The following is a 24492-nucleotide window of genomic DNA, read 5'->3' on the forward strand; positions in this document are numbered from 1 at the left end:
AGCAAAATACTGCAGCTGACAGCAAGTGTTTTCTAGATCAGGCTGCTATACAAAATATAACAAACAAATCACCTTGTGACTCCCCCCTTCTGTAGCAGATGAGACTCCCAACATAAATGAAAACGATCTCTGTTGAAGGAGGAGGCTTAACAAGCTTAAGCACACACTTCAAGTTAAGCGTGTCCTTAACTGTGCTGTTTGCCAAGGCCAGATTCTGGCTCACTTTCCAGGCACTGCATTCACAGAGGTTTCTAATATCAGAGCAACCTTCCTGCATCATTGGTTGAGTGAAGACTGAGGCAGAAGAGAGTCCTGTGCTGAGTCCATGTTCCTAATTAAAGCAGTGGTCTTATGCTGCTCCCATCTAAGTCACAGCAGAGGATGGCAAAAGAGTTGTATCAGAACCCACTGTAAGCTCAGGGCTTTTAGGACAGTCTTGGGCATGCCACAACACTACGTCTGTGTCTCTTGGAAACCCTCTTGGCATCAGACTTTGCATCCCACAGAAAGCCAGAGCTACTCCGGCAACTCCTCTTGGTCTGGAGTATGCTTTAAGATCCTCCAAGGAAAGATGCTGCTCCTGTGCAAGGATTAACATCAATGATCTCTGACGCTCCTGCTTAAAGGATTTCTCTGCATGTCTGGGTCTCTTATGCACCAGGAAGAGGAAGGGCAGAGACCTGTGACTAGCTTTAACAAACAGGATCTCAAAAGTTCACTTTACATCAATACTAAGGCCATAGGATTAGCTGTTTATTCTGAGCTTGAAAACCAGGCCAGTAATTTAATATTAATCCCAGAATACAACTGGAAATGCCACTTTTGTTTGTTTAACCTGGTTTCCTAAGGAAATAAACCTTTTGCAGTTAAATTCTCTGTGTGTGCACAGAAGCCTTTCCTTCTAACTTCACACCCTTCTGCCAGTTCAACCATGTTTCACCAAGATAAAGTTCTGTTCAGTATCTGGACAAAAAAATCCCAGCTGTGTTGAGCAGAGGGATGTGCTCTGCCCTGATCTTGAGCATATTATAAGACATTGGAGAGTCCAGATTGGACCCCAGCTGGATCACAGCTCATGTTGTGTTACGTGCTGGCAACACAGAAGCTTTGGAAACACTGTTCGCATCTCAGTATAGGATGTGGGTTTTTTTTTTCCTCTTTAAGTCTTTGTTCTGGGTGCCAGTGAACTGCCCCCCACACCTGGGCTGCATTGCATAAAAGATCAAGAGTCAGCTCAGCTTTGCAGCACTCCTGTGAGTGTGGCAGTGGCCTGGCAGCAAAGCGGAGACCATGTGCTGTGCAGACCATTGCTCTGGACTGGAGCTGTGGAGAGGAATCCAGCCAAGAAGGACAGAAGGCAGAAAAGAGACCCTGCAATCTGTTGAAGGGGTTGTACTATAAACAAGGGCAGGAAGGCTTCAGTGTGCCAGGGAAGAACAAGCTGTGTAGATAAAAGAGGCTCCTTCAAAAGAGTAGAGGGTGACTAATTTTCCTTGCACCAGGTGGCCAAAGAGCAGGGAAAAAGAAGTGGTCTTCACTGAGCTGGCAGTCCGAGGAGGGGAGCAACCTTCTCATGCTAGAAAGGCTCATAGAAAAGCCTCTGCAGGTCCTTTTTCATCGGAGTTTCAAGGGCAGCTGTATTCGGCAAACTCCAAATTTTGTGTTTGGTGCTAGAGATGCTCAGGGAAAGGGCCTGATGCAAAGTCAGCTTGTGGTAGTAGCTGGGCTTTCAAATGGGCCAGCGGGCCATGGTCCCTGCTGTGCCTTGATGGCAGAGGGAAAGTAGAGGGGATTGACAGCTGTCTAAGAAAAGAAAGCCAGAGAGGACTGGTACAGGGGCAGGGATGCTGGGTCAGCATCCCCCCAAACCCAAGCATCCCCTGGCCCTCCAAGCCCAGGGCTCTGGTTCTCCATTAGGAAGTTCAGACCCTTCTGAGGACCCCAAACCAGAGCAGAGGAAACACAACCCCGCAGCCTACAGAGGACAGGTGCAGTAAAAAGTATTCAGGTCAGATGCCAGTAGCCCACAAGAAAGGGTTTCTCCAACCAGAAGAAGCTCTGCCAGTCCAGCGGCCTTCCTCTGACTCTCTGGCCCCAAGACCTTCTCTGAAGAACTGACCTGCATGTCCCCAGTCCAGGCACTTGACTGGTTTTAGCTGGGAAGGAACTGATAAGGCTCATGAGCATGGGATTGTTTTAGATGGTACAATTACAAGTTCTTCACAGCTGGTCAAAGACTGACACATTTGGGCACTGGTAATGGTGTCTCTGACCTTAGTGTGAGCTACCAAAAGCCTCCAAGAAGCTGGGGCATCTGAGGGCGGTCAGCCTGGACTGATTTCCAGTTGTCTGCTGGATGCCCTTGCTACACACAGCAGCTCTGCATGCAATTCAGCCCCAGCAGAGAGAGCAGGCTAGGCCACACATCCAGGATGAAGGCGATCAGCTCTGTCCATGTGGAGAGCCTTCAAGGTGTGTTGACAAGGCAGCAGACTGGGGCGAATACATTCAATATGACAGCAGTAGCAACTCCTAAGAGCAGCTCAAAACCCCTCAGAGGATGATCCATGAGATTCCAGAATAGCTCTGGGGTCTTGGTTCACTTGTATTTTGGATATTAGCTGCTGCTTATACAAGATGTACAATGCAGGTAGTTCTGTCCTCATTTGGGAGCCAGAAGTTAGGACCAGCCAGCCCAGCCCATGAGAGGACAGAGCATGAGCCGAGTGATGGAAAGATCCTGGTAAGAACAGCACTGAGAAGCCCATTTCCTTATTTTTTTTTCACCAGTGGGAGCATTTCTTCAGAAGTGGGTGAACCATTTCCTCTGCAGCAGAGCTGGGGTGTGCTAACCAGCCCAGTCCTCCCAGGATTTTCATAGTGCATCTCTGGTCCCTGACCCAGTATGTGGAGGGTAAGTCCAAGCCACTGCTGGAAGCATGTTCTGACTGAAAGGACACCTGGAGTGCTACCAGCAAACTGCCTCTCATTTTATAGGTCTGTTCTCTGCATGGCTGGGCTGTTCCTTGTGCCTCGCTGAAGTTGTGCCATATGGAGCAAATGCTTCAACGTCTGTCTGTCTGCCTGACCATGCAACCCAAGAGCTCTCTGCAAATGGTGCTCTGCTCTCATCATTTTCATGAGTTGGGGGCAGTCCCCAATAGGGGCTTTTCTCCACTTTTCCCAAGTTTGGTTCCTCTTCCTCCAGATCTCCCATAGTGTGAGAAGCCATCATTAGAGGCCTGGAACTGGATAGCTGCTGGGGGCGGGGAGAAGGTGGCTGGAAACAGTTGCAGGGTTATACTCTGCATGTTCTCTCTCTCTCTGCCATATGTGACACTGGGATCTGGTTTAGCTTTGGGCAGTTAAAAGTGTGACAAGAAGGAGGGAAAAAGGTCTCTCATCCATTCCTTTCTCTCTCTGCTGTGTAGCCAGCTGGAGTCTGCTGGCTTGCAGGGGAAGAAAGGGCACAGCAGAGGATCTGAACAGAGACCACAGGGCCAAGTCTCCTTTCCTAGCAAACCTGCTCTGCAGTGAGGGGGCCTGGAATCTGGAAAAAGGTTTGACTTTTACTCTTTCTCTTAAGAGAAGCTGGGATAAAACCCTGCACCCTGACCACTCCTCAGCCCTGTGTTTTTTTTTTTTAAAGTGGTGTATTTGTGAGCGCCTGTGTGCACGTGGCATGCTCGCATCACATCTGTGCATGTGCGATTCCCAGGTGAGTAACAGCACTCCCAGGGTTGTGCTGTGTGTTGAGTCGCACCTCATTCTTGCTGTCTGCCTTGTTTTTCTCAGGCTGACAAGCTCCTGACTAATGGCAGTCACTGCTGCTTAATCAGGAAGCAATTTAAGGATAACCTTTTCTAATTAACCAGCAGAGAGAAGAATGAATAAACTGTGAAACAGCCAGCTGGCTTCCGTGTCCCCAGCCAAAGGGTCTGTCAGGTGGGAGAAAATGGCATCTGGGGGTAGGGATCATGGCTCCAGACCTGCCACTGGGCAGGGCAGTGAAAGTCAGAGATAGCAGGGGGTTATGCTGCTCCTCAGGTATCACTCTGGTCACCCACATTGGGATCATGACTATCCATGAAAGGTGGTTTGATATGTATAATCAAGCCCCATGTATAATTAAAACCCTGGGAGACCCTTTTAGTCAGAACTTTGATGCAAAAATGAGTAATTACCTTATTATGAATGTGTTCCCAGAATCATAGAACAGCCAGGTTGGAAGGGACCTTGAAAGATCATCTGGTCCAACCTTTTGTGGGAAAGGGAGCCTAGATGAGATTATCCAGCACACCGTCCAATTGCATTTTAAAAAACTTCAGTGAGGGGGACCCCACCATGTCCCTGGGGAGGCTGTTTCAGTAATTCATTGTTCTCATTGTAAAAAGTTTCTTTCTTATATCAAGATGGTGCAACTTATCTCTTCTGTTGATCTCTTATGGTACAACTTGTTGAACAGCATGGGGCCTGGTCCTGAGGGACTGAGTCCCCTGAGGGACCCCACTTGCAACAGGCTGACAGTCTGAGTAAAACCCATTGATCACTGCCTTCTGCAAGTGCCTGTGAACCAATTTCTGACCCATCTCACAGACCACCCCTCCAGGCTGTATCTGGCCAGTTTGTCCAGGAGGAGGCTGTGGGAAACAGGGTTGAACACTTTGCTGAAGTCCAGGTAAACAATATCCACTGTTCTCCCCATGCAGACAGAAAATGTTATTTTGTTGTAGAAGGTGATCAGGTTAGTCTGGCATGATTTGCCTTTGGTAAATCCATGCTGGCTTTTCCCAGTCACCAGCTTGGTTTGGTTTGTGATAGTTTCTAGGAAGACTCACTCAACTACTTTCCCAGGGACTGGAGTAAGGCTAATGGCCCTGTTGTTGCCTGGGTCTTCTTTTGGGCCCTTCTTTTAGATAGTTCTGACATCTGCCCTTTTCCTGTTGCCAGGATCATCCCCTCATCTCCACCACTTCTCAAAGATTGCAGAAGTTGGCCTCTGGGGTGGATTCGCTCCTCATTGCTGACAACGTTTTCACCCTTTCTCATGTATTACCTCAATTTTTTTATTCCCCACTTATAGTCACTCATTTAAGAGCCACATGCCTTGGCACACCAGTCCACACACAACAGAGACAGCTGGTGAGGGAGCCCTGGCCCAGCTAGGCAGCACTGGGTGCTTTCTGGCGCAAAGCCTCAGCCCGTGGCCGGCAGCAGCGGCCCGCACCCCGCTTGTCGGCCTGAGCCAAACCGCTGCGAGAAGGTGGCGGGGACAGCCTCCAACCCCCCGACGCCTGCGGTGAGACCTCCCAGCGCCTCTAAGATGGCGCCGCGAGGACAGGACTACATTTCCCAGCGTGCCGAGCGCCCCGGCCCGGGTTTCCTTCCCGGCGCGCTGCCGGCCGGTTGGCGCCTCGGGGGGCCAGCGCGGGGGCTGTTCGGAGTTGTAGTCTGCGCGGCTGCGGGCCCTGTAGCGGCGTACCGGGCCTCTGCCCGCCGGTTGGTGTGCGGGCCTGTGGGGAGGGGAAGGCGGCCGGGCCGGGCCGGCGCTGAGCCCGCGGCGGGTGGTAGCGGAGCCCCCAGGGAGCGGGGAGGGACCGCGGCCGACGGCGTGGCCTCTGGGCCCCAGTGGGGTGAGGTAGTGCTGGGGTGGTGGGTGGTCTTCGGGGGCGGCGGGGGACCCGCCTGCAGGGTGGAGGCCGGGACCTCAGCGGGGTTTGGGGCGGGGGAGCCTGGTGCTTGGGAGAGGACGGGGCAGGGAAAGAGCCTCACTTCTTAAAGGGTGGTGAAGAAAGTAGGTCTCCGAGTGCTGGACGGGGCAGGCAGGCAGCCCCCGGGGCATGAGGCAGGGAGTAGATTGGGTGAGGGCAGCTCTTGGGAGATGTGGTGCAGCCATGTTCTCGCTTTTATCAGAAGGTCCTTGACCTGTGAGTGGATCTTTTTCAAGGCAGGAGCTGACTCTGCCCTTTGGGGTTGAGTGGGTATCTGCTGCATGCAGCAGAGAAATGCCCAAGAACCAGAAGGTGATCAGGAAAGAGGGGCTGTCGTCCCATCTTTGCTGTTGGGTACCAGAAATATGAAACGCTTCCACACAAGACTCTGCAGAGATGTATTTCTTTGCCTGCATTTGCCTTTGCAGGGCTGGCTCCGCAGTGCAGGGCGTCCCTGTGCTTGGCTATTTTGTCAGTTCTGCTGGAATTTGCAGAGGAGAGTGCTCAGAACTGTAGTGGAATAGGGGTTTTCTCATTCTATATGTTTTATCTATGTGGGACTGGCATGCAAAAAAGCCCCAGCAGTAGTTGTCAGTGTTTGCTTGCTGATAATGGCTCAGCATTGGTCTGACAGCTTTGCTGTACTACTGTCTTTTTGTGTAGGATCTCTTACAGTAATATTCTGTTACTAATAATACTGAGTTATCAATACAATAAGCACTTATGGGGGAAGCAGGGTTGAAACTCCCTGTCTCTTTTTGCTGTTTTCCTTTTTTTTTTGGTTTTTTTTTCAGACTGGCCTCCATTCCTGTAAAGAAGCAGGTGTCTCTGTGATGAAATCCTGATGCAGTTTTGATTCAGATTTATTGTTTGAATTGTTGAAGATGTCATCAGGCCTTACAGAGGAACAGAAGAGAAGAATTGAAGAGAACCGCCAGAAGGCTTTGGCTAGGAGAGCAGAGAGGCTAGCGGCCCAGAGGGTTGGGCAGGTGGGGATTGCTGGACCTCAGGTGAAAGAACAGAGTCTGGGCAATCAGGGAAACTTGAAGGAAGAAAACAATCATGTCAGATTCATTAGCCAGCATCAACAGAGTCCAAACAGTCCTGCAGAGCGGAAGAGCTATCTTCAGAAATATTATAATCATCATAGTGCAAATCAGCAGATGGCTGGTTCACATGGAAAGCAAAAAAATAATTGTTCAGAGGACTCAGAACAAGCAAGTGGCATTAAGCAGTTCCCTACAATAAACCCAAAATCTCCGAGTTATTCCCATACACATTACTTGAATACTGGTGGTCAGGAACATGGACAGCAAGCTTTAATTAATCTTGGTAAATTCCAGCAGCCCAAATGCTACCCAGCTTTCAAAAACCCAACAGAACCATCTTGTCCTACGTTAATTGATAACGGGCACCCTGATGGTAGTAAAGTTTCACAAAATCAGAACAAATATGCCATAAAATATGTTTCATCACTGAGCAGTGCCACTCAGAGTGATTCAGAAATGATGATAAACACGAGCAGACCAACAGAAAGAGAAGGGGGAGGTGGTGCCTCTCTGGCCAGCGGTAGCATGCAGAAGCTGACCAGCTCTGCTGGTACAGGCTCTACCTTTGAAGTTGCCTCTTGCAACAAAGCAAATAGTGTTACAAATGGAAAATGTGTGAAATATGGGGAAGACCGATTCCAGGTTGAAATCGGGTATAATGCTGAACTCATTGCTGTGTTTAAGAAGATACCAAGCAAAAGCTATGGTAAGGATTGATTGTTTTATGTTATCTCTGTTTTACGTTGGATCGAAGTTTCAGCGTTTGCTGAACTACATAGTCACTGTATGCTCTTAGCAGTCCAGCTATTGCTGTTGTGGAGTATGTGGTGTTAGTGGGAGATTGAAAAAGTAAGGACAGCTGAAATAGAAAAGAAATTCTGGGCATAAATAGCTTGAGCTTGGGTTTAGCCAAGGAATCAGAAGCCCTGCTTTATGAACAGTGCTTTGAGAAGTTTAGTGACAGCAGCTGGTCAAAGTCTTTTGGGAGTGAAGCAAGAGAAGCTGTTGATAAATTGGTATGGGAAAATGAGTCACTTCAGCTGTAGTTCAGAGTTGTTGAGGTGTTTCTGTTAACTGGGGGTTGCTGAGCGCAGTGGAGTCTCCATCTTTTGGCTTGCTTGTGATCTTTTCTCCCTGCCTTTATTTGTTACATTGTACTCTTGTTTCACCCTTCATGTGTTGCTGCTCCCCATGAATGGCTGCTGCATTTTTCTTGTCTTAGTATCGATGTGCCCTATGGCTTTTTTGTAGTCATGTAGCTGTTAAATTGGACATGCTGTTTTTCAGACGTGTGCTGAAAAGTTTTGCATGAGTAGACTGAATTCTCTCTTACCTCATGTGAGTGTTTCACAGCAGCACTTTCTTCTGCCCCAAATGATTCATATTCTGCCCTATTTTAGATCCTGCTATGAAAAAATGGAATTTCAGCCTGGAAGATTACAGCAGTTTAAGTAAGTAAATGGGTTGTTGAATGATAAAAAAGAATCCAGATCTTGACCCCCTTCCATAATTATTATTTAGCTTTGTTATTGTCTGCAGCAATAAGAGTAGTGCTTCTCAAACATAATGCCCATCTTTTAGGCGTCTAGCTCATAACATTTTTCTGACACTTTGCAGTTGATTAGAAATAATGTAATTTTTCATGTAATCTAAATGCCAATGGTTTAACTCTTTCTGCCATTGCTGAATTTTTCAGCAACCCACAAACCTGATCATAGGAAAAATGTCTGCTGTGCAGGTGCTTCATATGGGTCTGTATTAAGAACTGAGTGTGTTCAGTTGAGTAAAGTTTAACTTCTAGGTCTGTTTATGTATTTTCTTTTTAAAGTGTTTTTGTTGTGATGGGTTTTTTTTGTTTGGTTTGGTGTTTTTTTTTCTTTACACTTTTTCCTGTTAATTTTGGGTGTCAGAAAACAAAAAAGGGTAATCCTCTAGAGCTTTGAGACTAAAAATGGATTTGCCTTTTTTGGCATAACAAGGCTGGCTTTATCTTTTTTTCTGTCCTGTCATTTTGTTCTGGAAAGATTGAGAGATGATAGAGGCAAACCCTTCAGGTAAGCTTTTCAAAAGCACATTGTATCGAAGCGAGTGATAAATCACTATTGATTTCAGTGGGAACAGAATTAGGCCTGTGTTGAGCACTTTGAAAAACCCACAGTTGAGTGCTGGTATTTTAGCTTCCCATGTGGGTTGCCACACATTTATAATTTAAATGCTGCTGGTTTGCTTGAAGTGTATCAAGTACAGATGAGAGCAGAGTCTCTGCACCAAGGAGCTTGCAAATGAAGAGGATGGTTTTTAGAGATCAGGCTTTTTTCCTTAAAGCTATCCAATATATGAGTTCACTGTGGAAAATTCCTGTTGACAAGAGAAGACAATATGTGATCCAGGTTGGACAACGATAGCAGGAGAAAAAAACACCCTGAGAAAAGGGAACTGACTTAAAAGGGCCTTGGTTTGAAGTCTTGTAAGTGTAAAAACTATTATTGTAAAACTTCCTGCTGTTAATTTTGTTCTTCTGAATAATGTTATCCTGTATTACATTTCTTTTTTTGTAGGCTAAATTAAGCATGCAGTCAAACCTTGAAACAGATATTGAAATAAAAGAGTAAAGTATGGTGGGTTTTTTTTTCCCAGTTTCATTCAGTATTAGTTGTAAGGATGACCTCTAACTATGCAATGCCAAAACAGTAGCATCTAAACTCTCCTGCTTTGTGCACTGGGAGGAGAGAGCCTAAATTGGTGGTTTCCTAGTCCTCTACTTTAAAAATTAATTTCACTTGATGCTTTTAAACTTCTTTAGAGTGGAGATCTGAAATGCTTGGGTTTATTCTGGAAGTCACTTACTTTAAAATAAAGGTGGATGAAATCCAAATGGCTTACGAACTGGTTAGGAAGAAAGCGACTGAATTTGTTTCTTTTTCCTTTTTTTTTCCCTTTTTAAATCTTAACCACTGACTTAAATTTGTGTAAGATGTTGTTGTCTATCAGTAAGCTGGACTATTTAAAAAGAAGCGGGGTGGATCATGGTGTGCAACTCAACCCTCAAAGGATTAGATTCACCTGGGCTTACTCTAAACAGCTACTGGATAGGGGAGGTTGCCTCTCTTTACAAATACATGGAGGCAGAATGTGCTTAGTGGTTGCGTGCTCCTGAGTCTGGAGATGCTGGTGAATTCTTGTGTTACTGTAGTACCTATGAGTTGGTGTCTTGGGGATGGGTTTAATTATTTTGGTACAGTAAAAATACAAGAAAAAAATGGTTCTTGTTCCTTAACCATTGCAGTTCAACTATAATAATAAAGACAACATACAGCTATAGATTGTTAGAGAGACACAGGGAAAACTGGAACGTTTATTAGTGTGAATAGCTGTGGTCTCAGGTGAACAGCTGTAAAATGCTGTGTCCCTTCTCTCCCCATGCCCTGGCATCCTGACAGAGGTGGTTGCTGGTGATTAGTAAGATAGGAGTGCAGATGGCTGGGGGGGAAGTATGAGTCTATCTGTAGGGCACGGTAGAATAAAGGGTGATGGACTTAAATTGTAACAAAGGAGATTTAGGGGTTTGGACTAGCATCCTTCCTGATATCCTTCCCACACTATTGTGAATATACAGCATTCCTCCTAAATGAGATTGCATATCAGACATGGACATTGGGCAGGAGGCAGATATTTTTAGATCTTTCTGCTTTACTGTTGTGCAGAAGTACATCTTTTCAGGCACATGCTGTTGATCACCATGCCCCAGTCCCTGCAACTTTGTAAGTGGAAACACTCTACGACTCTGCGCAATTTACTGCTGAATGTGGTTCTGCAGATTGCCTGCCCTGGCCTAGTGAGCCACACCTTGGGATTGCTGGCAGAGAGGGAGCCTAATGCAGTGACTGACTGACTTGCTTACCTACTGTCACATGTTCCCTCTGCCCCTGCTGTATTCTCTGTGGAAAATCCCACCAATCTGCTCCTCTAGGCCATCGCTCTCTCTATTGTTTGTCCCTGTGAGTGAACGAAGGGATTCATCGTTCCTTTCAAACTTGAAGGTGCAATGGTGGTTCATCATTCTCTTGTGCCTTCTCTTCCCAAAGCATTCTGTGTATCTTCAGTTTATCCATGTTATTTGTTATTAATTCTTTTCTCTGTATCTCATTATTTTCTCCCTAGTGGAAGCAGCAAATCAACTTTCGTCAGTAATTCTGGCACCACTGGAAGGAGAAAATGCAGTTGGCTTGCCATCAGGCTCTCATTTCGTTGGCAGTGGGGTTGATGTGAAATCTCTCTTGAATATGTGTAAGAACTGGAAGAAACCCTCGGCCCTTGTCAAAGGGAAGTGTGTGCTGATCTCTCGCTTGCGGTTTGAGGTTGATATTGGGTATTCTGCAGAAGCGATTGGAGTGTTCAAACAGATGGATTCCAGAAATTATGGTGAGTGTCTGGTTATTTCTGCTTTATTCTAATGATGTTGGGGCTGCTGTTGGAGTGCTGCGAATGCTTCAGAGGAGAGAAGTTGTGACGGTGCATCCCTCTGAAATAGCACAAGAGGACGTACTTTGGTGAAGATTTTGAGAGCTCCTGTAGTTCTGGTATAGTGCTGTATCTCTGTCCTGCTTTTTACTCTGTACCAGAAAATGTCCTCTCCTGGGCCTGTTAGCCAAGGTGGCATTTCAGGACTCAGCATGATTACATTTACTGTTTAGGTGGGATGTGCTGATAATTTGCCAGCAGTATGGAGGCCATGCATAAGTTCTTGTCTTCATTATCAAATGCAGTTGGACATTCTCACATTTCTCCCGCTTTACTGTGGTGTATAATGGCTGCGACTGCCTGAGCCAACTGAATTTACCAGCAGCTTTTTGAGGCAAATGGAACTGTACTTTTTTATGTTGGCATGCAGATTTCAATGGTAAATAGCAGTTTTTCCTACTTGTAATGTGGGAAATGAAGCACAGAGTGATGAGGTGACCTATGCATTGTCACAGCAGGTCGGTGACAGGATGGGGAACAAATCCTGGAGCTCTTTTTCTTTGGGCAGGGCCCTGCCTGGCTTACTGTGTCTTCAGCTGACTCTGAATTCACTAACTTCCCTGGAAGTGGTAGGCAGGTGTTACCCAGGGATAAACCTACCAGACAAGTCTGGCATTGACGTTACATTTTGGGTATTGATGAACTGGGGAATTTCCTCTGTATTATTCTGAGCACATCACCTGTAGGTACAGAGGTACAGTTGAAAGTGATAGCGTTTCTGCCTGAAGTCAGAGTTTGTTGGTTAACGAATAGGAACTTTCACACATATTCTTCATCCCTTCTTGCAGTGAAGAGAAAGTGGTTGCTGAAATCCTTGAGCAGGTGGGTTCGTTAAAATGGTTCATTAGGGGAGCTGACCTTGGCTTGCTCCGGTGATACTACCACTTCTAGATGTGTGCTCATACTTGTAAGTCTTCTTCGAACTGTTTGCTTAACATGAAAGCAAACAGAGAAGAATTGATTGCTGGACAAGATAAGAATTCTTTTAAAGCAGTTCTGAAATACGGAGCATATGGATGGATAGCCATGTTCTTACAGACAGAGAATTCAGTCTTTAAAAAAAAATGAGACCTATGACAGTGTTTGTTGTAACTATTGCAGATATGAACACCAGAAAGTGGAATTTCCTGCTGGAGGACTATCCCAAACTAAGTGAGTAGCTGTGTTTTCCTTGCTAGGGCTGTTTTCTGGGGAGGCAAATAAATTCTAACTTCATTTCTTGGGCTAAGCCTTTTTGCTCTGGGGAGATAAATTGCTTATGAATTGTGAAGCAGGTGTCTTCCTGTTTTGTCAGGCACTTATACTGTTTGCCCAGACTCAAAATTTTATAAATGTGTGTTATTCATGGCAGTCTTTTAGGGACCCATTGGGAGGGTGGCTCTGTTTTGTCAGATTTTGCTCTGAATTTCTGTTCTGTTTCTTAGAGCACATGGATGTATTTACTACTGCAAGGCTATTTTTATTGCTTATAACATACAGCAGGTCTACTTGAACTAAGAAGTTGCAGGAGATAGAATCCTCTGTTCCCACTTGCCAGATTTGAAGATGTTGGCATGGTGGCTGCCAGGCCTTCCTGTCCTTACAGGACTCAGTCTTACTGACTCTTTTTAGCTGTGCTCCCCTTGTCCTCAGTGCCAGCCTGCCTTGCTCCCTTTTGTGTGTATATCAATTTGTAAACTAGCACAGCCACCTCTTGCTTAGAAAACAAACATGTGTGAGACTGTTTTACTTCCAGTTCTTTAAGTAGTGTGCATGGTGTTGTGCTATTTCATTTCACACCCAGCAAATTTTGCTTTTTAAGTTATTCAAGTCAGCTGATGATTTCTGTAACAACTAGTTCATCCAGTTACAGTCTGGGTGGTGACTGTCTAGTTGATTTTGTTCAGCTTCGTACGTGACTGCTAGTAATAATGGCTTTGCAGGCAGCACACAACTGTTAAGTTTTTAATTGATATATGAGGCGGGTTAGAATTCAGGTTGCTTCCATAGCTGACTTCATTGTGAGGCAAACAAGAACAACTGCTTGTTTCTCTTGCAGAAGTGTGCAGATCTGCTTGAAGGAGAAACGTTCTTCTTGAAGCAGAATTTCATACTCTACTAAAATGCTTTGGTGCTCGCTGATGGATGTTTAAAAGAAAGCTTAGCAAAAAAATCTTTTTGAGAGCATCATATTTTCCTTTGCAAGTGGAATCTAAGCACATAGTGTTGCTGCAATGCTCATTTCTTGGTAGAAGTTGACCCAGTAGACTCCTGCCTTTATTCATCTGTGTAATGCTGCTGAAACTGACTCACTGAACTGAAATACGGAACTGTGGTTTGTTGTGTTTTGGTTTGTTTTTGATTTTTTTTTCAAAAAATGGATGCCATTTTGCAGAATAATCCAGTCTCAGCAGCATGCTCCTAGCACACCTGCTTCTTTGTTTTTTTATATATTTAATTAAGTGTATAGAGTGCTTCGAGATGAATAGCATTACACAAGTCCTAAGTGTTGTTATTTATCATCCTGGTTGGCCTGCTGTGTTTGCCTTGGTACTTGTGTGAGGGTATGTGGCTGTGGAATGTGATTGAGGTAAGCTTCAGAAAGATAATAAGCTAGGTGCTGTACACACATCCTTAGAAAGTAGGACTGTTTGAGAGCTGAAGTGCTCTTGCCCAGAGTAGTTTTTCTCCAGCATGGGCTCCTGCTTCCTTGGGATACTGAAGCACGGTTAATAATTGAGTATCTGCATGCTCCTATGATGCATGTCTTAAAAACATCAGTAATGATTGTAGGGCTGAAAGCCACATTGTGGGGCCTTGCAGGAATGCCAGGTCATGAAAACAAGTGAGTGTGTCTTGGGAGAGACAGTTATCAAACTCCAGGATTGGGATGTTGACGGGCCCTGATTTCAATGAGAGCTGATGCTCTCCCTCAATTTGCTAAAAGGGCCTTTTGCACATGCAAAGGGCCTGATCCTGTAGCATGGGCTAGGCAGTCTGAGCAAAAACATAATCTCCCAGTCTGTCACACTCTTGGCCACCCTGGTGGGCAGTTGTATGCATTGGATGAAGTCTTCAGAATCCCACAAATTTAAGGAAAGTTTAAAAAAAAAATTCTCTGTAAAAGTTCTTGCAGGGCATAATTTGGGAGGGCATCTGAGGCTTCTAGCACATGCCTTTGGAGGAAAAGCATTTGCTTTGTGCGTGTTCATTTACCTATGTCAAAACTTAAAAAACAACAACAAAAAAAAAAGAATTTGAAAAGACTGCTTGCCATTTCCAGCAGAGATATCTGTTAGCTGGGAACTGTTTGTAGAGGTTAACGTCTCTCTGTTTAGTTGCTCAGTCATCTTTACATAAAGGTCATTTCAGTAAAAAATGTCTGTTAGATGAATCATGCTGGTGGCAGATATATCTTAATCACTCTCCCAGCTCATGTACAGAACAATAGCAACAGAATTATCAGTGAGCAAATTGTAGCAATTATGGTAACACATAGCTCAGTCTGTGAGTGTAATAACAAGCTTGTGCTCTACTTTGGGTGGAGAGACTCCTTGCTATTGAAGAAGTATAAATTAAACTGGAGAGTTTAAAAAGTTTGGTCATTGCCCAGCCACAAACAAAAATCTTTTTAATGTATATTTCTTGGAATTTCTTTCCCCGTTCATATGGCAGGGGTCCATTCTGCTGCTTTCATCTTGGAGATAACTGAAATGAAAATACCTAACAATTTTGGAGGTGCATTGACTGCTGGTATAGTGGGTTCTTATTTCAATTTGCATAGCTCTGGTTATTTTTGCAAAGAGAGTTGTTTTGTGTCTTCCTGACTTCACATACAAACCAACCACTAAACAACAACAAAAAATGCTTCCTGCAGTAAAGGATCTGTGCATGTCCATTGTGTTTCTAGCGTAAAGGTGTCTTTTGTTTCTTACTCAGTGGACAAAGCTTGATTACTAATCATGTTTAGTATGGTAAACAAGGTCCCAGCTCACTGCATGTTTTAAACTGGTATTCGTTTTCACAGAAACTTACTTTTGGACTAAAATGAAAATGCTTTTATCTTTTTGGGATGGGATAGAGAGGCTACTGGAGAAGACTGAAATAAGGTTGCTCTGATGCTTTGCTTGTTGTGATACATGAGTTGAAAAGATAAAGGCCCTGAGGTCTTTGCATAATGGAGGATGGGGACCCCTTTAGTTCCACTCAAAAGGTTTTAGGCTGCAGGTAAAGTTGCGAGGGTTCATGGGTGAAGCAACAGTAATGGTGAGAGACTCAAATGGCTGCCTGCAAGCTGATTCTGGCCTGCCAGCTACTTCTGTCCAGGAGGACAGCAGTGGGCACCAGCTGCTGTTGGTATCATGTCCCTGAAGGATGTCTGTCAGAGTGCTGCTGTTGGTACAAGAGCAGTTTCTCTGAGTCTTGAGGTACTTCCTCTTTTCTTATCCAAACATGGTAAACAAGGGGTGATAAAGTGGAGACAGAGCCAAACCTGTGTGATTTGGGGAACTGGAGGAGAAGAGAGTTTTCAAAGCTGAAGATGTATGATCTTCTTTAGGTAACTGTGTCTCAGGTCACTCCTGATCACTAAGGGATGGTGGAGACCTCAGAGGTGTTTAATGCAGAATGCCAAGGTCAAGGTAAAGATGCCCCTGCCTTCTAGGCTTCAGGAGCTCTTTTGTGTAAATCCATACTGTTATTTCTGAGTAAAGTGTGCCCTAAGCTGCCCTCAGTGTGAATAATCCAGCTCCAGCTGTATTAGCAGCAATCATCTCTGAATGATGGCGTTAGACTTTCAGTTTTTTATAACCAAGCCTAAATACGAGGGGAGGAGATGTGATTCATCATGTGGTTCTGAAATAGACTTCAGGGAAGAGGCCAGGCTGACACCTGTGCATGATGCAGTGTTTTCTTGAGCTGTTTCAGGATAAGACATAATATTGTGATGAGGTCAAGGGTTGTGCCCTGACATCCATAATGTAAGTTGCGTGTATTTTGCTCCTTCTGATAATAAACTGCTCTGTTCTTTGCAGTGGAAGTGTTACAGAAGCTTGTGTCAGTAGAAGTGGAGCCGCTGCCTGATGCAGTAATAAAAACCTTTGCTGCTCAAATACAGAGATCTACATCACAGACAGACATTCCTGATGCTGACCTTTCAATAGTGGACTCCAAAATTGTGACGAGCCTCATGCCCTTTCAGCGGGAAGGTGTGAAGTATGTCCTTTTTGCATGTTGTTAAGAGATAGACCTTGCCTAGAGTTGTGTACTTCATATTGGTGCCCAGGCTGCATTGTCTTCTATGGAGGGCTCCATATTTCTTCAGAGTCTTGGGCTGTTACACTCTGGGCTCTTGGTTGTTTGGTATGGTTTGTTTTGTTGGGGGGTTTTTGTGGAATTTTTTTTTGAGTGACACATCTGTTTGTAGCTAGAGTTCTTCATCACGAGTCAGGAGGAAAGTCGCATTTTGCTAGTCTCATAAAAGTGTTCGAATGATACATCTCTGATCTCCCTCTTGTGATTCAGTATGTACCTAATTGTCGTATGATTTTTTAATTTTGTAAGGTCATCTTTTTTTTTTTCTTTTCCCCAAGTATATCTTTTTTGTTGTTGTTTTTAAAATATTAATTACAATGGGAAGGTGCCAGGAAATGGGGCCCAGGCCCTGAAACATTTAAAATGACTGAGTGGATGTAGAGATAAACTTTTAGATGTCCCTTTCCCCATCATATATAGTTGTTAGTTGTTGACTTCAATATGCAATCCAGGGAAGTCTGTACTTACTGGTGTTAAAGTGGCATTGTTATTAATAATATTTTCTTAGCTCAGTCAGAATGAACTCTGGGACAGAATGTGAGTAATAACATGGAAAGAATGTGCTTTAAATAATTGTAAGGTCTTGAGACTGCCCCTCATATGAAATTAAAGACTCTAAGGTCTAGGCTGAAACACTTTGTTAAGAAGCTTTGAGAGATTTGTGAGAGTTGCTCACTTGTGTTAAGATGAAGGAAGAAGGTCCAGGTCTACTGAAGAACCCAGATCACTTCTAGCTGATCCACATTATAGGCTTGGTGATAAGTTGTGCTCCTCTTGGCTGCCAGGACAAATAGCAACCCATTTCTTGACTCTTACTTATTTCCCATCTCTATTTTCCCCAGTTTTGCAATTTTGAGAAACGGGCGTTTACTTCTTGCGGATGACATGGGCTTGGGCAAGACCATCCAGGCGATCTGCATTGCTGCGTATTACCGAAAGGAATGGCCCTTGCTGGTGGTGACTCCTTCTTCTGTGAGGTTTACATGGGCAGAGGTACTGTGAGCTTGAGCATGTGCAGGTGGCCAGTAGAGGGCATGTGTGATGGTTATGCTGTGTTGCACTCTGTACAAGTTAAAATTTTAAAAAAGATGTCTATTAAGGGGAAGAAACTAAAATTTGTACTAATTTAGAAACTTGAGGGGGGGAAATTGCTTGGCACTGACTGTATGATATATGCCTATTCCTTTTATTGGCTGACATTTTGTGGTCCAGCTGAACTGTTGGAAAGAGGGAGATCTAGAGAAAATATCTTCTCTGACCCTCTGTTAACTTTGTTCCTGCAAGTCAGCTGGCTTATAGGGGGCATTTTACTCATCAGTATCAAAGACAATAGTTGCATTCAAGCAATTGTTGTATTCAAGCCTTTCACAACAGTATTTGCCACTCCCTTGGCTAGGATAGAAGCCCAGATGCTGGGATTCTCTGCTCTATTCAAGAGCATTATCATCATTAAGTGTCTGCCATAACATGTCTTTTGGCCTCTCCACTGTATGCTGCTGTTTCCTTTGAGTCCTTTATGAATGTTGATCAGAAGCCCAAGAAAGCTTGTATGCTTGGGAAATGTATCTTGAAATAAATCATTGACATGGCTTGTACACTGAGGTTGTTGGGTTGCCATAGGCTAGTGAAATGTTTACTGTGGGAGAAAAAGGTGAGCCAGAGATTTTAGGTCAGTAATTTCATGCCTAAGCAGGAAAGAGTGGGAGTTTAGCTTTCCCTGTAACATTGCATTGATGAGAAGCGTATTGGTTGGGATTTGCTCGTTTTGTGCTGTAGTCAGGTTGTTAGAGCACCTTGGCTTGTGTTTTCTTGTCCAGTAGTGCAACGAAATGTTGGGAGACAAGAAAATAAAATTGTTTACTGAACAAGGGAGTGATGCTCACCATGTTTGATATTTCGAAGGCCTGTAGACCTCTGGGTCAACACCTAACCTGAATCCATGGCTTCTGTGGGATACCTACAGGGAACGGATTTGGGGCCTGGTTTCCTAAGTGCTGGACACCTGCAGCTGAACTCCTACATCCTGCTTCAAGAGATTTAAGCAATATGAGTTTGGGGTTTTTCTTCTTGGTGTTTTTTTTTTAACTTTTTTTCTTTGAGTGCTTGATTTCCAGTTTCTTCCCCTATTCCTGACTCCCCAGGAGGCTGTTGTGGGAGACGTTTTGTTAGGACATTTGCTGTAGAATGATATGTGTTGCTTTGTGGGTATGTGAAGGAGGCAGGTCTAAGAAAAGTGGAAAAAGGTGGAGTTTATTATAGTCTGTAATCTACTCAGTTCATTCTTGCACAGTTGTGTCTTACTGTAATAGCAAAAACTTCTGTAGTGGCTCCTGAGCTGAGTTGCCAGAAATTGTCTTCATCTCAGAGTTGTTGGCATTTTATTTTGGCTTTCTGGGCTCAGGCCACTGAATGCCCTTATATTCAAGATGCCATAGGCAGCTAGCAGGAAGATGCAAGGTACTCTTGGGTGAGAAGTACTGCAGCCATGAGTCTTTGGAGTTTGGCATTGAAACTTAAATAATTAATGGTGTCATGATTTAACCCCAGCAAGCAGCTAAGCACCACGCAGCTGCTTGCTCACTCCCTCCCGCGGTTGGACAGGGAAGATAATTGGACGAGTAAAAGTGAGGATACTTATGGGTTGAGATAAAAACAGTTTAATAATGGAAATAAAACATGTAATGAAAAGGAAAATAACAAAAAGAGAGAGAAATAAAACTCAGGAAAAACAAGTGATGCCACTGCTCACCAACCAACACCCAGCCAGTCCCCAAGCAGCAGTCCCTGCCCCCCAGCCATCTCCCCCAGCTTATATACTGAGCATGATGTCATATGGTATGGAATATCCTTTTGGCCAGTTTGGGTCAGCTGTCCTGGCTATACTCCCTCCCAGCTTCTCATGCATCTCCTTACTGGCAGAGTATAGGAAGCTAAAAAGTCCTTGACTTAATATAAACACTGCTTAGCAGCACTAAAGCATCAGTGTTTTTTCACAGTAGTCTCATGGTAAATCCAAAACACAGCACTATACCAGCTACTAGGAAGAAAATCAACTCTATCCCAGCTGAACCAGGACAAACTGTCAGGGCAGTTTCAGAGCAGTTCTTGTGGACAACGGTCAGCATCAAGTGAAAAATATAGGATCACTTTTTACGGTGTGAATTAGTCACGTGCCCTTTATAAAAGGAGAAGGCAGTACAGCTAGGAGCTTCCAGATATTTTTCAATTGCTGCCACCTTTGTCCAAGTTTTGGATTAGCATCAACCGTGTATTTTTTGATTTGGATCTAACCTTGCCCACATGTTGGCCCATTTTGGTTGTGGTGCTTACTCTAAATGGTAAAGGATAATTAATTGTTAGTTTCTCACATACTGAGAAATGTGAGAAGCTCATGTTTAACACTGCTGCATGTGGTTGCTGAACAGAGGAGAGGAATGCGGCTTGGGGAATTTCCACAAGTGAAGGGCCTAGAGGCAGAGGTGCCATTTCCTACCACCATTCCTTGGATGCACTTCTTTAGGGACCAGATCCTGATTGCTAAAGCCCAGCCAGTTCTCTGCAGAGCAACATCAGCAGAACTCAAATGTTGCAGAGAGGTTAGTGTCATTGGGGACACAATTACAAGGGAAATGGTGGGTGCTGAGTAGCTAACAGATGGGTTTGGGGGAAGATATCTTGCTATGGTGTGTGGAACACTTAGAGAGGTTGATTTGAATGACAATCACCATGTGTATTTCAGCTGCTGTCATAGAGCAGCTGGTGTGTTGTCAACTTGATCTTTTCATTCGTGGTTTTGTTTTTTGTAGACTTAAGAAGGCAAGGTAGTGGAAGAGTTTTTGTTGATCTGCATGAGTTTTACTTCATCCTCACTGTGGAGTAAACATTGCTATAGTGAGAGATGTTTACTGCTTAGAAGTCTGTGTTTCACAGCCTGAGGGTTCCCGTTGAGTGGGAAAACCAAATTTCCCTGTCAGTAGTGGTCACTGTGTTCTCTGAGCGTAGCAGGTAACGTTGTCAGGATGTTATGTGCATTTCTACTACAGATCAGATTTTTTTTCTCAGTAAGAAGCAAGAATAGAGCATGTTTGAGCCTTCCTAGCCATGGAAGGTAGATTGGGCCTTATAGCCTGAGTTCTGTTCTTGATCTTCCCATTACTAGGGTTGTTGCTTTGGGAAGGCTGCTTGCCCTTACTGTGCTCCCAGCTGATGTCTAATGGTGGGTGGGGTGGCTCCATGTTCTAAGCATTCATGAGGGTGCTCTGTGAAGTGCTTTGGGATCCTGACAGAGGACATAAGCACCAGAATGCAATTAATTGCTTTCCTCTTCCTCCAGGCATTTCACAGGTGGCTTCCATCCTTGAGTCCAGGTAGCACCAATGTCATAGTGACTGGCAAAGACAACCTAACAGCAAGCTTGATCAACATCATCAGCTTTGACCTCCTCAGCAAGATGGACAAGCCACTTAAGAGCACTTTCCAAGTAGTTATTATTGTAAGTGGTACACTAAAATTTTGAAGTTAATTGTATGCTGCAAATGGGGTAACCCTTCTGTTGTACAGCAGTGTGAAGTGGGCCTTATTTAGTACTGAAACTATCTTGTAATTGTGGCTGTGATCACAGCTCTCTTCATGAGTAGAAGCAGGAGGTTTCTCTGAAACATTTTCAGATAACAAGTAGAGTTTAATTCCTTTTTGATTCCTGAGGCTGTTTTCTCTTCTACTAATTATGATGCCTCTCTGATTTCATTGTGTTGGGCATGTCCTCTGCTGAGAGCAAGGTGTTTAATGTGGTATGTCAATACAGTAGTCTTGGAATTGTATCTTTTTAAGGGGATTGGACGTCAGGATAGTGTTAGTGTTTATCCAGTAAACCAGGTAACCTCTCACATCAGGTATATGGGTAAAGCATCAAAAAATCTCCCATTGCTTATGTTCCACTGACAATCTGCGTTAAGACTTCTCTTATCACTTGTATAATTTCTGTTGTAAATTACTTTTAAATCCATTTTTAACCTATTATAGAGCTGTGGTAAAAGGCATTTTTCTAGATTACAGTTTCTAAAAATTCAAAACATCTAGTGTTTCAAATCCAGCTTGGATCAATAGAGACCAAAACTGTCTATGTAGCTTACTATGAGTGTTTGATGTTCTCAGTTGAGTTTTCAGCACACATATCCACCTGTCCCTAAGATCATGACAATTGGAACATACTAATCATTTTGTTTCTCAGCACAACATGGGAATGTGGAAATAGATGGAGTTCTTTGGAGGCCAAACAACTCATTGGGGAATTGATTATTTTTTATTATTTTTTTTTCCCCCCTCCTGCCCCCTCTCTGGCAAGGCATTCTGTCAGGGTAGAAATGCAGATTGTTACTTTCGTATGCTGGTGCTTGGAGTAAAGGGACTTGGACTTACAGCTGCTCCCCTAGAACCTTTTACCAGCACTGAGCTGGCAGATGTTCTTTCTGTGTGTGTATATGTTGAAATTTGGACCCTGTATATGGTTTTACGGATGAGAGTCCTCCTGAGTGCTGAGCTTCCCTGCTTTTTCTTCCAATCTTCTTTTGATGGCTGGGAACATTAATGTAGCTTATTTGTTAATCAGGAGGGAGAAGGCTGTGCCTGAGAGGCTAAGCAGTTGTATTGTCTTTGCATGCATGGTTGCTTGCTCATCCACACGTGAAAAGATGAGAACGAACCCTTGGAGGGCACCCATTACTCTTTTTGTGTCTAAGTTCTGCCTTGCTACAGCAGTAGAAATGAAGCCTGTTTGGGGGTGATGTCTCAAGTAGGAGGCTATTATCCACCTGGCGAGCCCTATCAGCAGAACAGCTGGATCCTAATTAGATTTTGGTTTTTTTCTTTATCATTTTCATTAACCCCTTATTTAAGGAAGTGGCACTGTAGAGGCCTCCTGTGTTTGCTGCATTTAAAGGACACATAGGGGCAAATGAGCATCAGTGATGGAAATAATTTTCCTCTTTCTCCTTCCCTCTCCAGCCCCCTTTGCTCGCTTGTTTGCGGTCATTTGAGATTCATGGCTTTCAGGTTTGATATCTATTCATTTGCTTGCAGCTGTGGGTTTGAATGTAGGAAGCCAGTTACTCTCCATGCTATCTTTTCATTTAGAATTTGATGTGACCATCCCAGTGCTTGAAGTATCCTCTGGGATGATAGGCTTGTAATATTAGATAGCTGTCAATACTGGGAATTTGTTCTGTAGCCTGCAGTTGGACTATGGATCAGAACTGTCTTCACTTTCACGCTTGTTTTGTTTCAGGATGAATCTCATTTCCTAAAGAACATAAAAACTGCACGGTGCCGAGCTGCCATGCCTCTACTCAAGGTGCGTATGCTGGGAGCCAAACCTCCAGCAGCTAACGCCAGGCTTCAAAAGCAGCGTTGTTCCATTTCCCAGGTTTAGGAGCCAGCAGCTGAATTCTGTTGTTGTACAAGTGGAAATCCAGGTAATGTTGTAGGTTCAAGAGCAAAATCTGCGTCTGGCTTAGCCACTTGTTTCCGTACAAATGTTAGATGGTGAGAACTGACAAAAGAACTTCATAAGCTCCCTTGATCTAATTGTGGTACTGCCACTGATGAGTTTTATGGTGATGGGATAAAGAGAATGTGAAAACTTACTGAATGTGTTCAGGGAGAGTAGAAAGAATACAGTAGTGTCAATGTAGCTTGTTTAATGGAAATAATAATTATCAGTTACTTCTTGGCAGACAAATCAATGCCGTGTATCAAAATGACATTACGTAGGTCCCTTCCTTGGCTTTGGTTTTGGGCTCTACTCTGTTACTGCAAGCTTCCAATGTATTTGTGTGCCTGGGTTTCAGGAGCACTCCTGCTGGTTAAATGTACAGAACTAGCAGGAAATGGCAGAATGTGAGGTTAGCAAGACAGTTGGCCCACAGAAGGGAGGCAATATTCAAGTATGTGATAGCAGAAATGTAAATTTTAATGTCTGCCTGTTGTCCTGAGATCAAAGAATCAAACTCTCCCTGGTAGCCTCTAGCAGATTAAAGTCACGAGTAGTTTCTAGACACTGCAAAGTCTGTATATTAGAACAAGGTAAATGCCGTTCCTCTTCAGCAGCTATCCGCAAATGTGTGTAAAGAGAAGACTCTATCTGTGGTGGCGTTACAGCAACCAACTTTTATACACAAGATTCTTATTCACAAGCTGAAGGTGTTTGTCCTTGAATAACTTAATTGTTCTTTTTAAAGGCCTGACTCTTGTCTTCTCTTGCCTTTCAAATCACTTCAGGCTTTTAATGTTTGGAAACTAAGTAGGAGGTCCAATTTTATGAGCAGTTTGAAGTACAGTAATTAGGCTGTATGTCTGAAAATGGTGGAAAATAACAAATTTACATCATTGCAAAATGCTCGAAAATCAGTCTCATCCTTTCCTACTTGTAGCTTTGTAAGGATCAGCTTGTCAAAATTATTTGCAGGCTACAAGATATGAGAGTGAAAGATGGTAGCTGTTAGGCAGAGGTTAATTGCCTGTATGAACTCATTGAGAATTTACAGTTTTATGCTGTCACATCACTAGTCTTAAGAGACTTGAACTTGTGCTTCTGAAACTGAATTTCAGTCTTCTGAAAGCATTAAGAGTTTCATGTTCATATCATGCATTATCTCACCTGTGAGCAGCATACATTACCAGATGTTTCATGTTAGATATTCAGGTAAATTTTATTCTCCTACTTGCTGTCTATAACTTCTGAAGAGAGTATTTGCTGTTAATAGCTACTCTTCTGCCCTCCTTGCTTTTCCAACACAGGCGTTTGCTCTAAAACTAGCCCCTTTGGCAGCTTTATCTTCAGCTACTTGTGAGCGATGCTGTGGTCACTACTAGCACAGCACATCACAGCAATACTTTCACATTTGAAAGAACTGCCAAAATAC

At 43.9% G+C, this 24492-nt stretch overlaps 1 protein-coding gene across 5 annotated transcripts in view; it reads left to right on the plus strand.

Moving 5' to 3' along the window:
• The first annotated feature begins 5404 nt into the window (after positions 1 to 5404).
• The window catches only part of SMARCAL1 (SWI/SNF related, matrix associated, actin dependent regulator of chromatin, subfamily a like 1), a 40308-nt gene continuing 21220 nt past the window's right edge, over positions 5405 to 24492 (plus strand). For 3 of the 5 annotated variants that reach the window (XR_010372981.1, XM_064451304.1, XM_064451307.1), the window contains exons 1-9: positions 5405 to 5499; positions 6506 to 7466; positions 8161 to 8211; positions 10922 to 11182; positions 12383 to 12433; positions 16294 to 16474; positions 17416 to 17566; positions 20907 to 21065; positions 22857 to 22922. Coding sequence is in view for 4 of the 5 variants with exons in the window: in XM_064451304.1 (XP_064307374.1) it covers positions 6596 to 7466; positions 8161 to 8211; positions 10922 to 11182; positions 12383 to 12433; positions 16294 to 16474; positions 17416 to 17566; positions 20907 to 21065; positions 22857 to 22922 (1791 nt within the window). In the remaining variant the exon portion in view is untranslated. The other 2 variants (XM_064451305.1, XM_064451306.1) reach the window with 2 other exon arrangements.

Source organism: Phalacrocorax carbo, chromosome 5 (assembly GCF_963921805.1).
Source record: "Phalacrocorax carbo chromosome 5, bPhaCar2.1, whole genome shotgun sequence".
Lineage (NCBI taxonomy): Eukaryota > Metazoa > Chordata > Aves > Suliformes > Phalacrocoracidae > Phalacrocorax > Phalacrocorax carbo.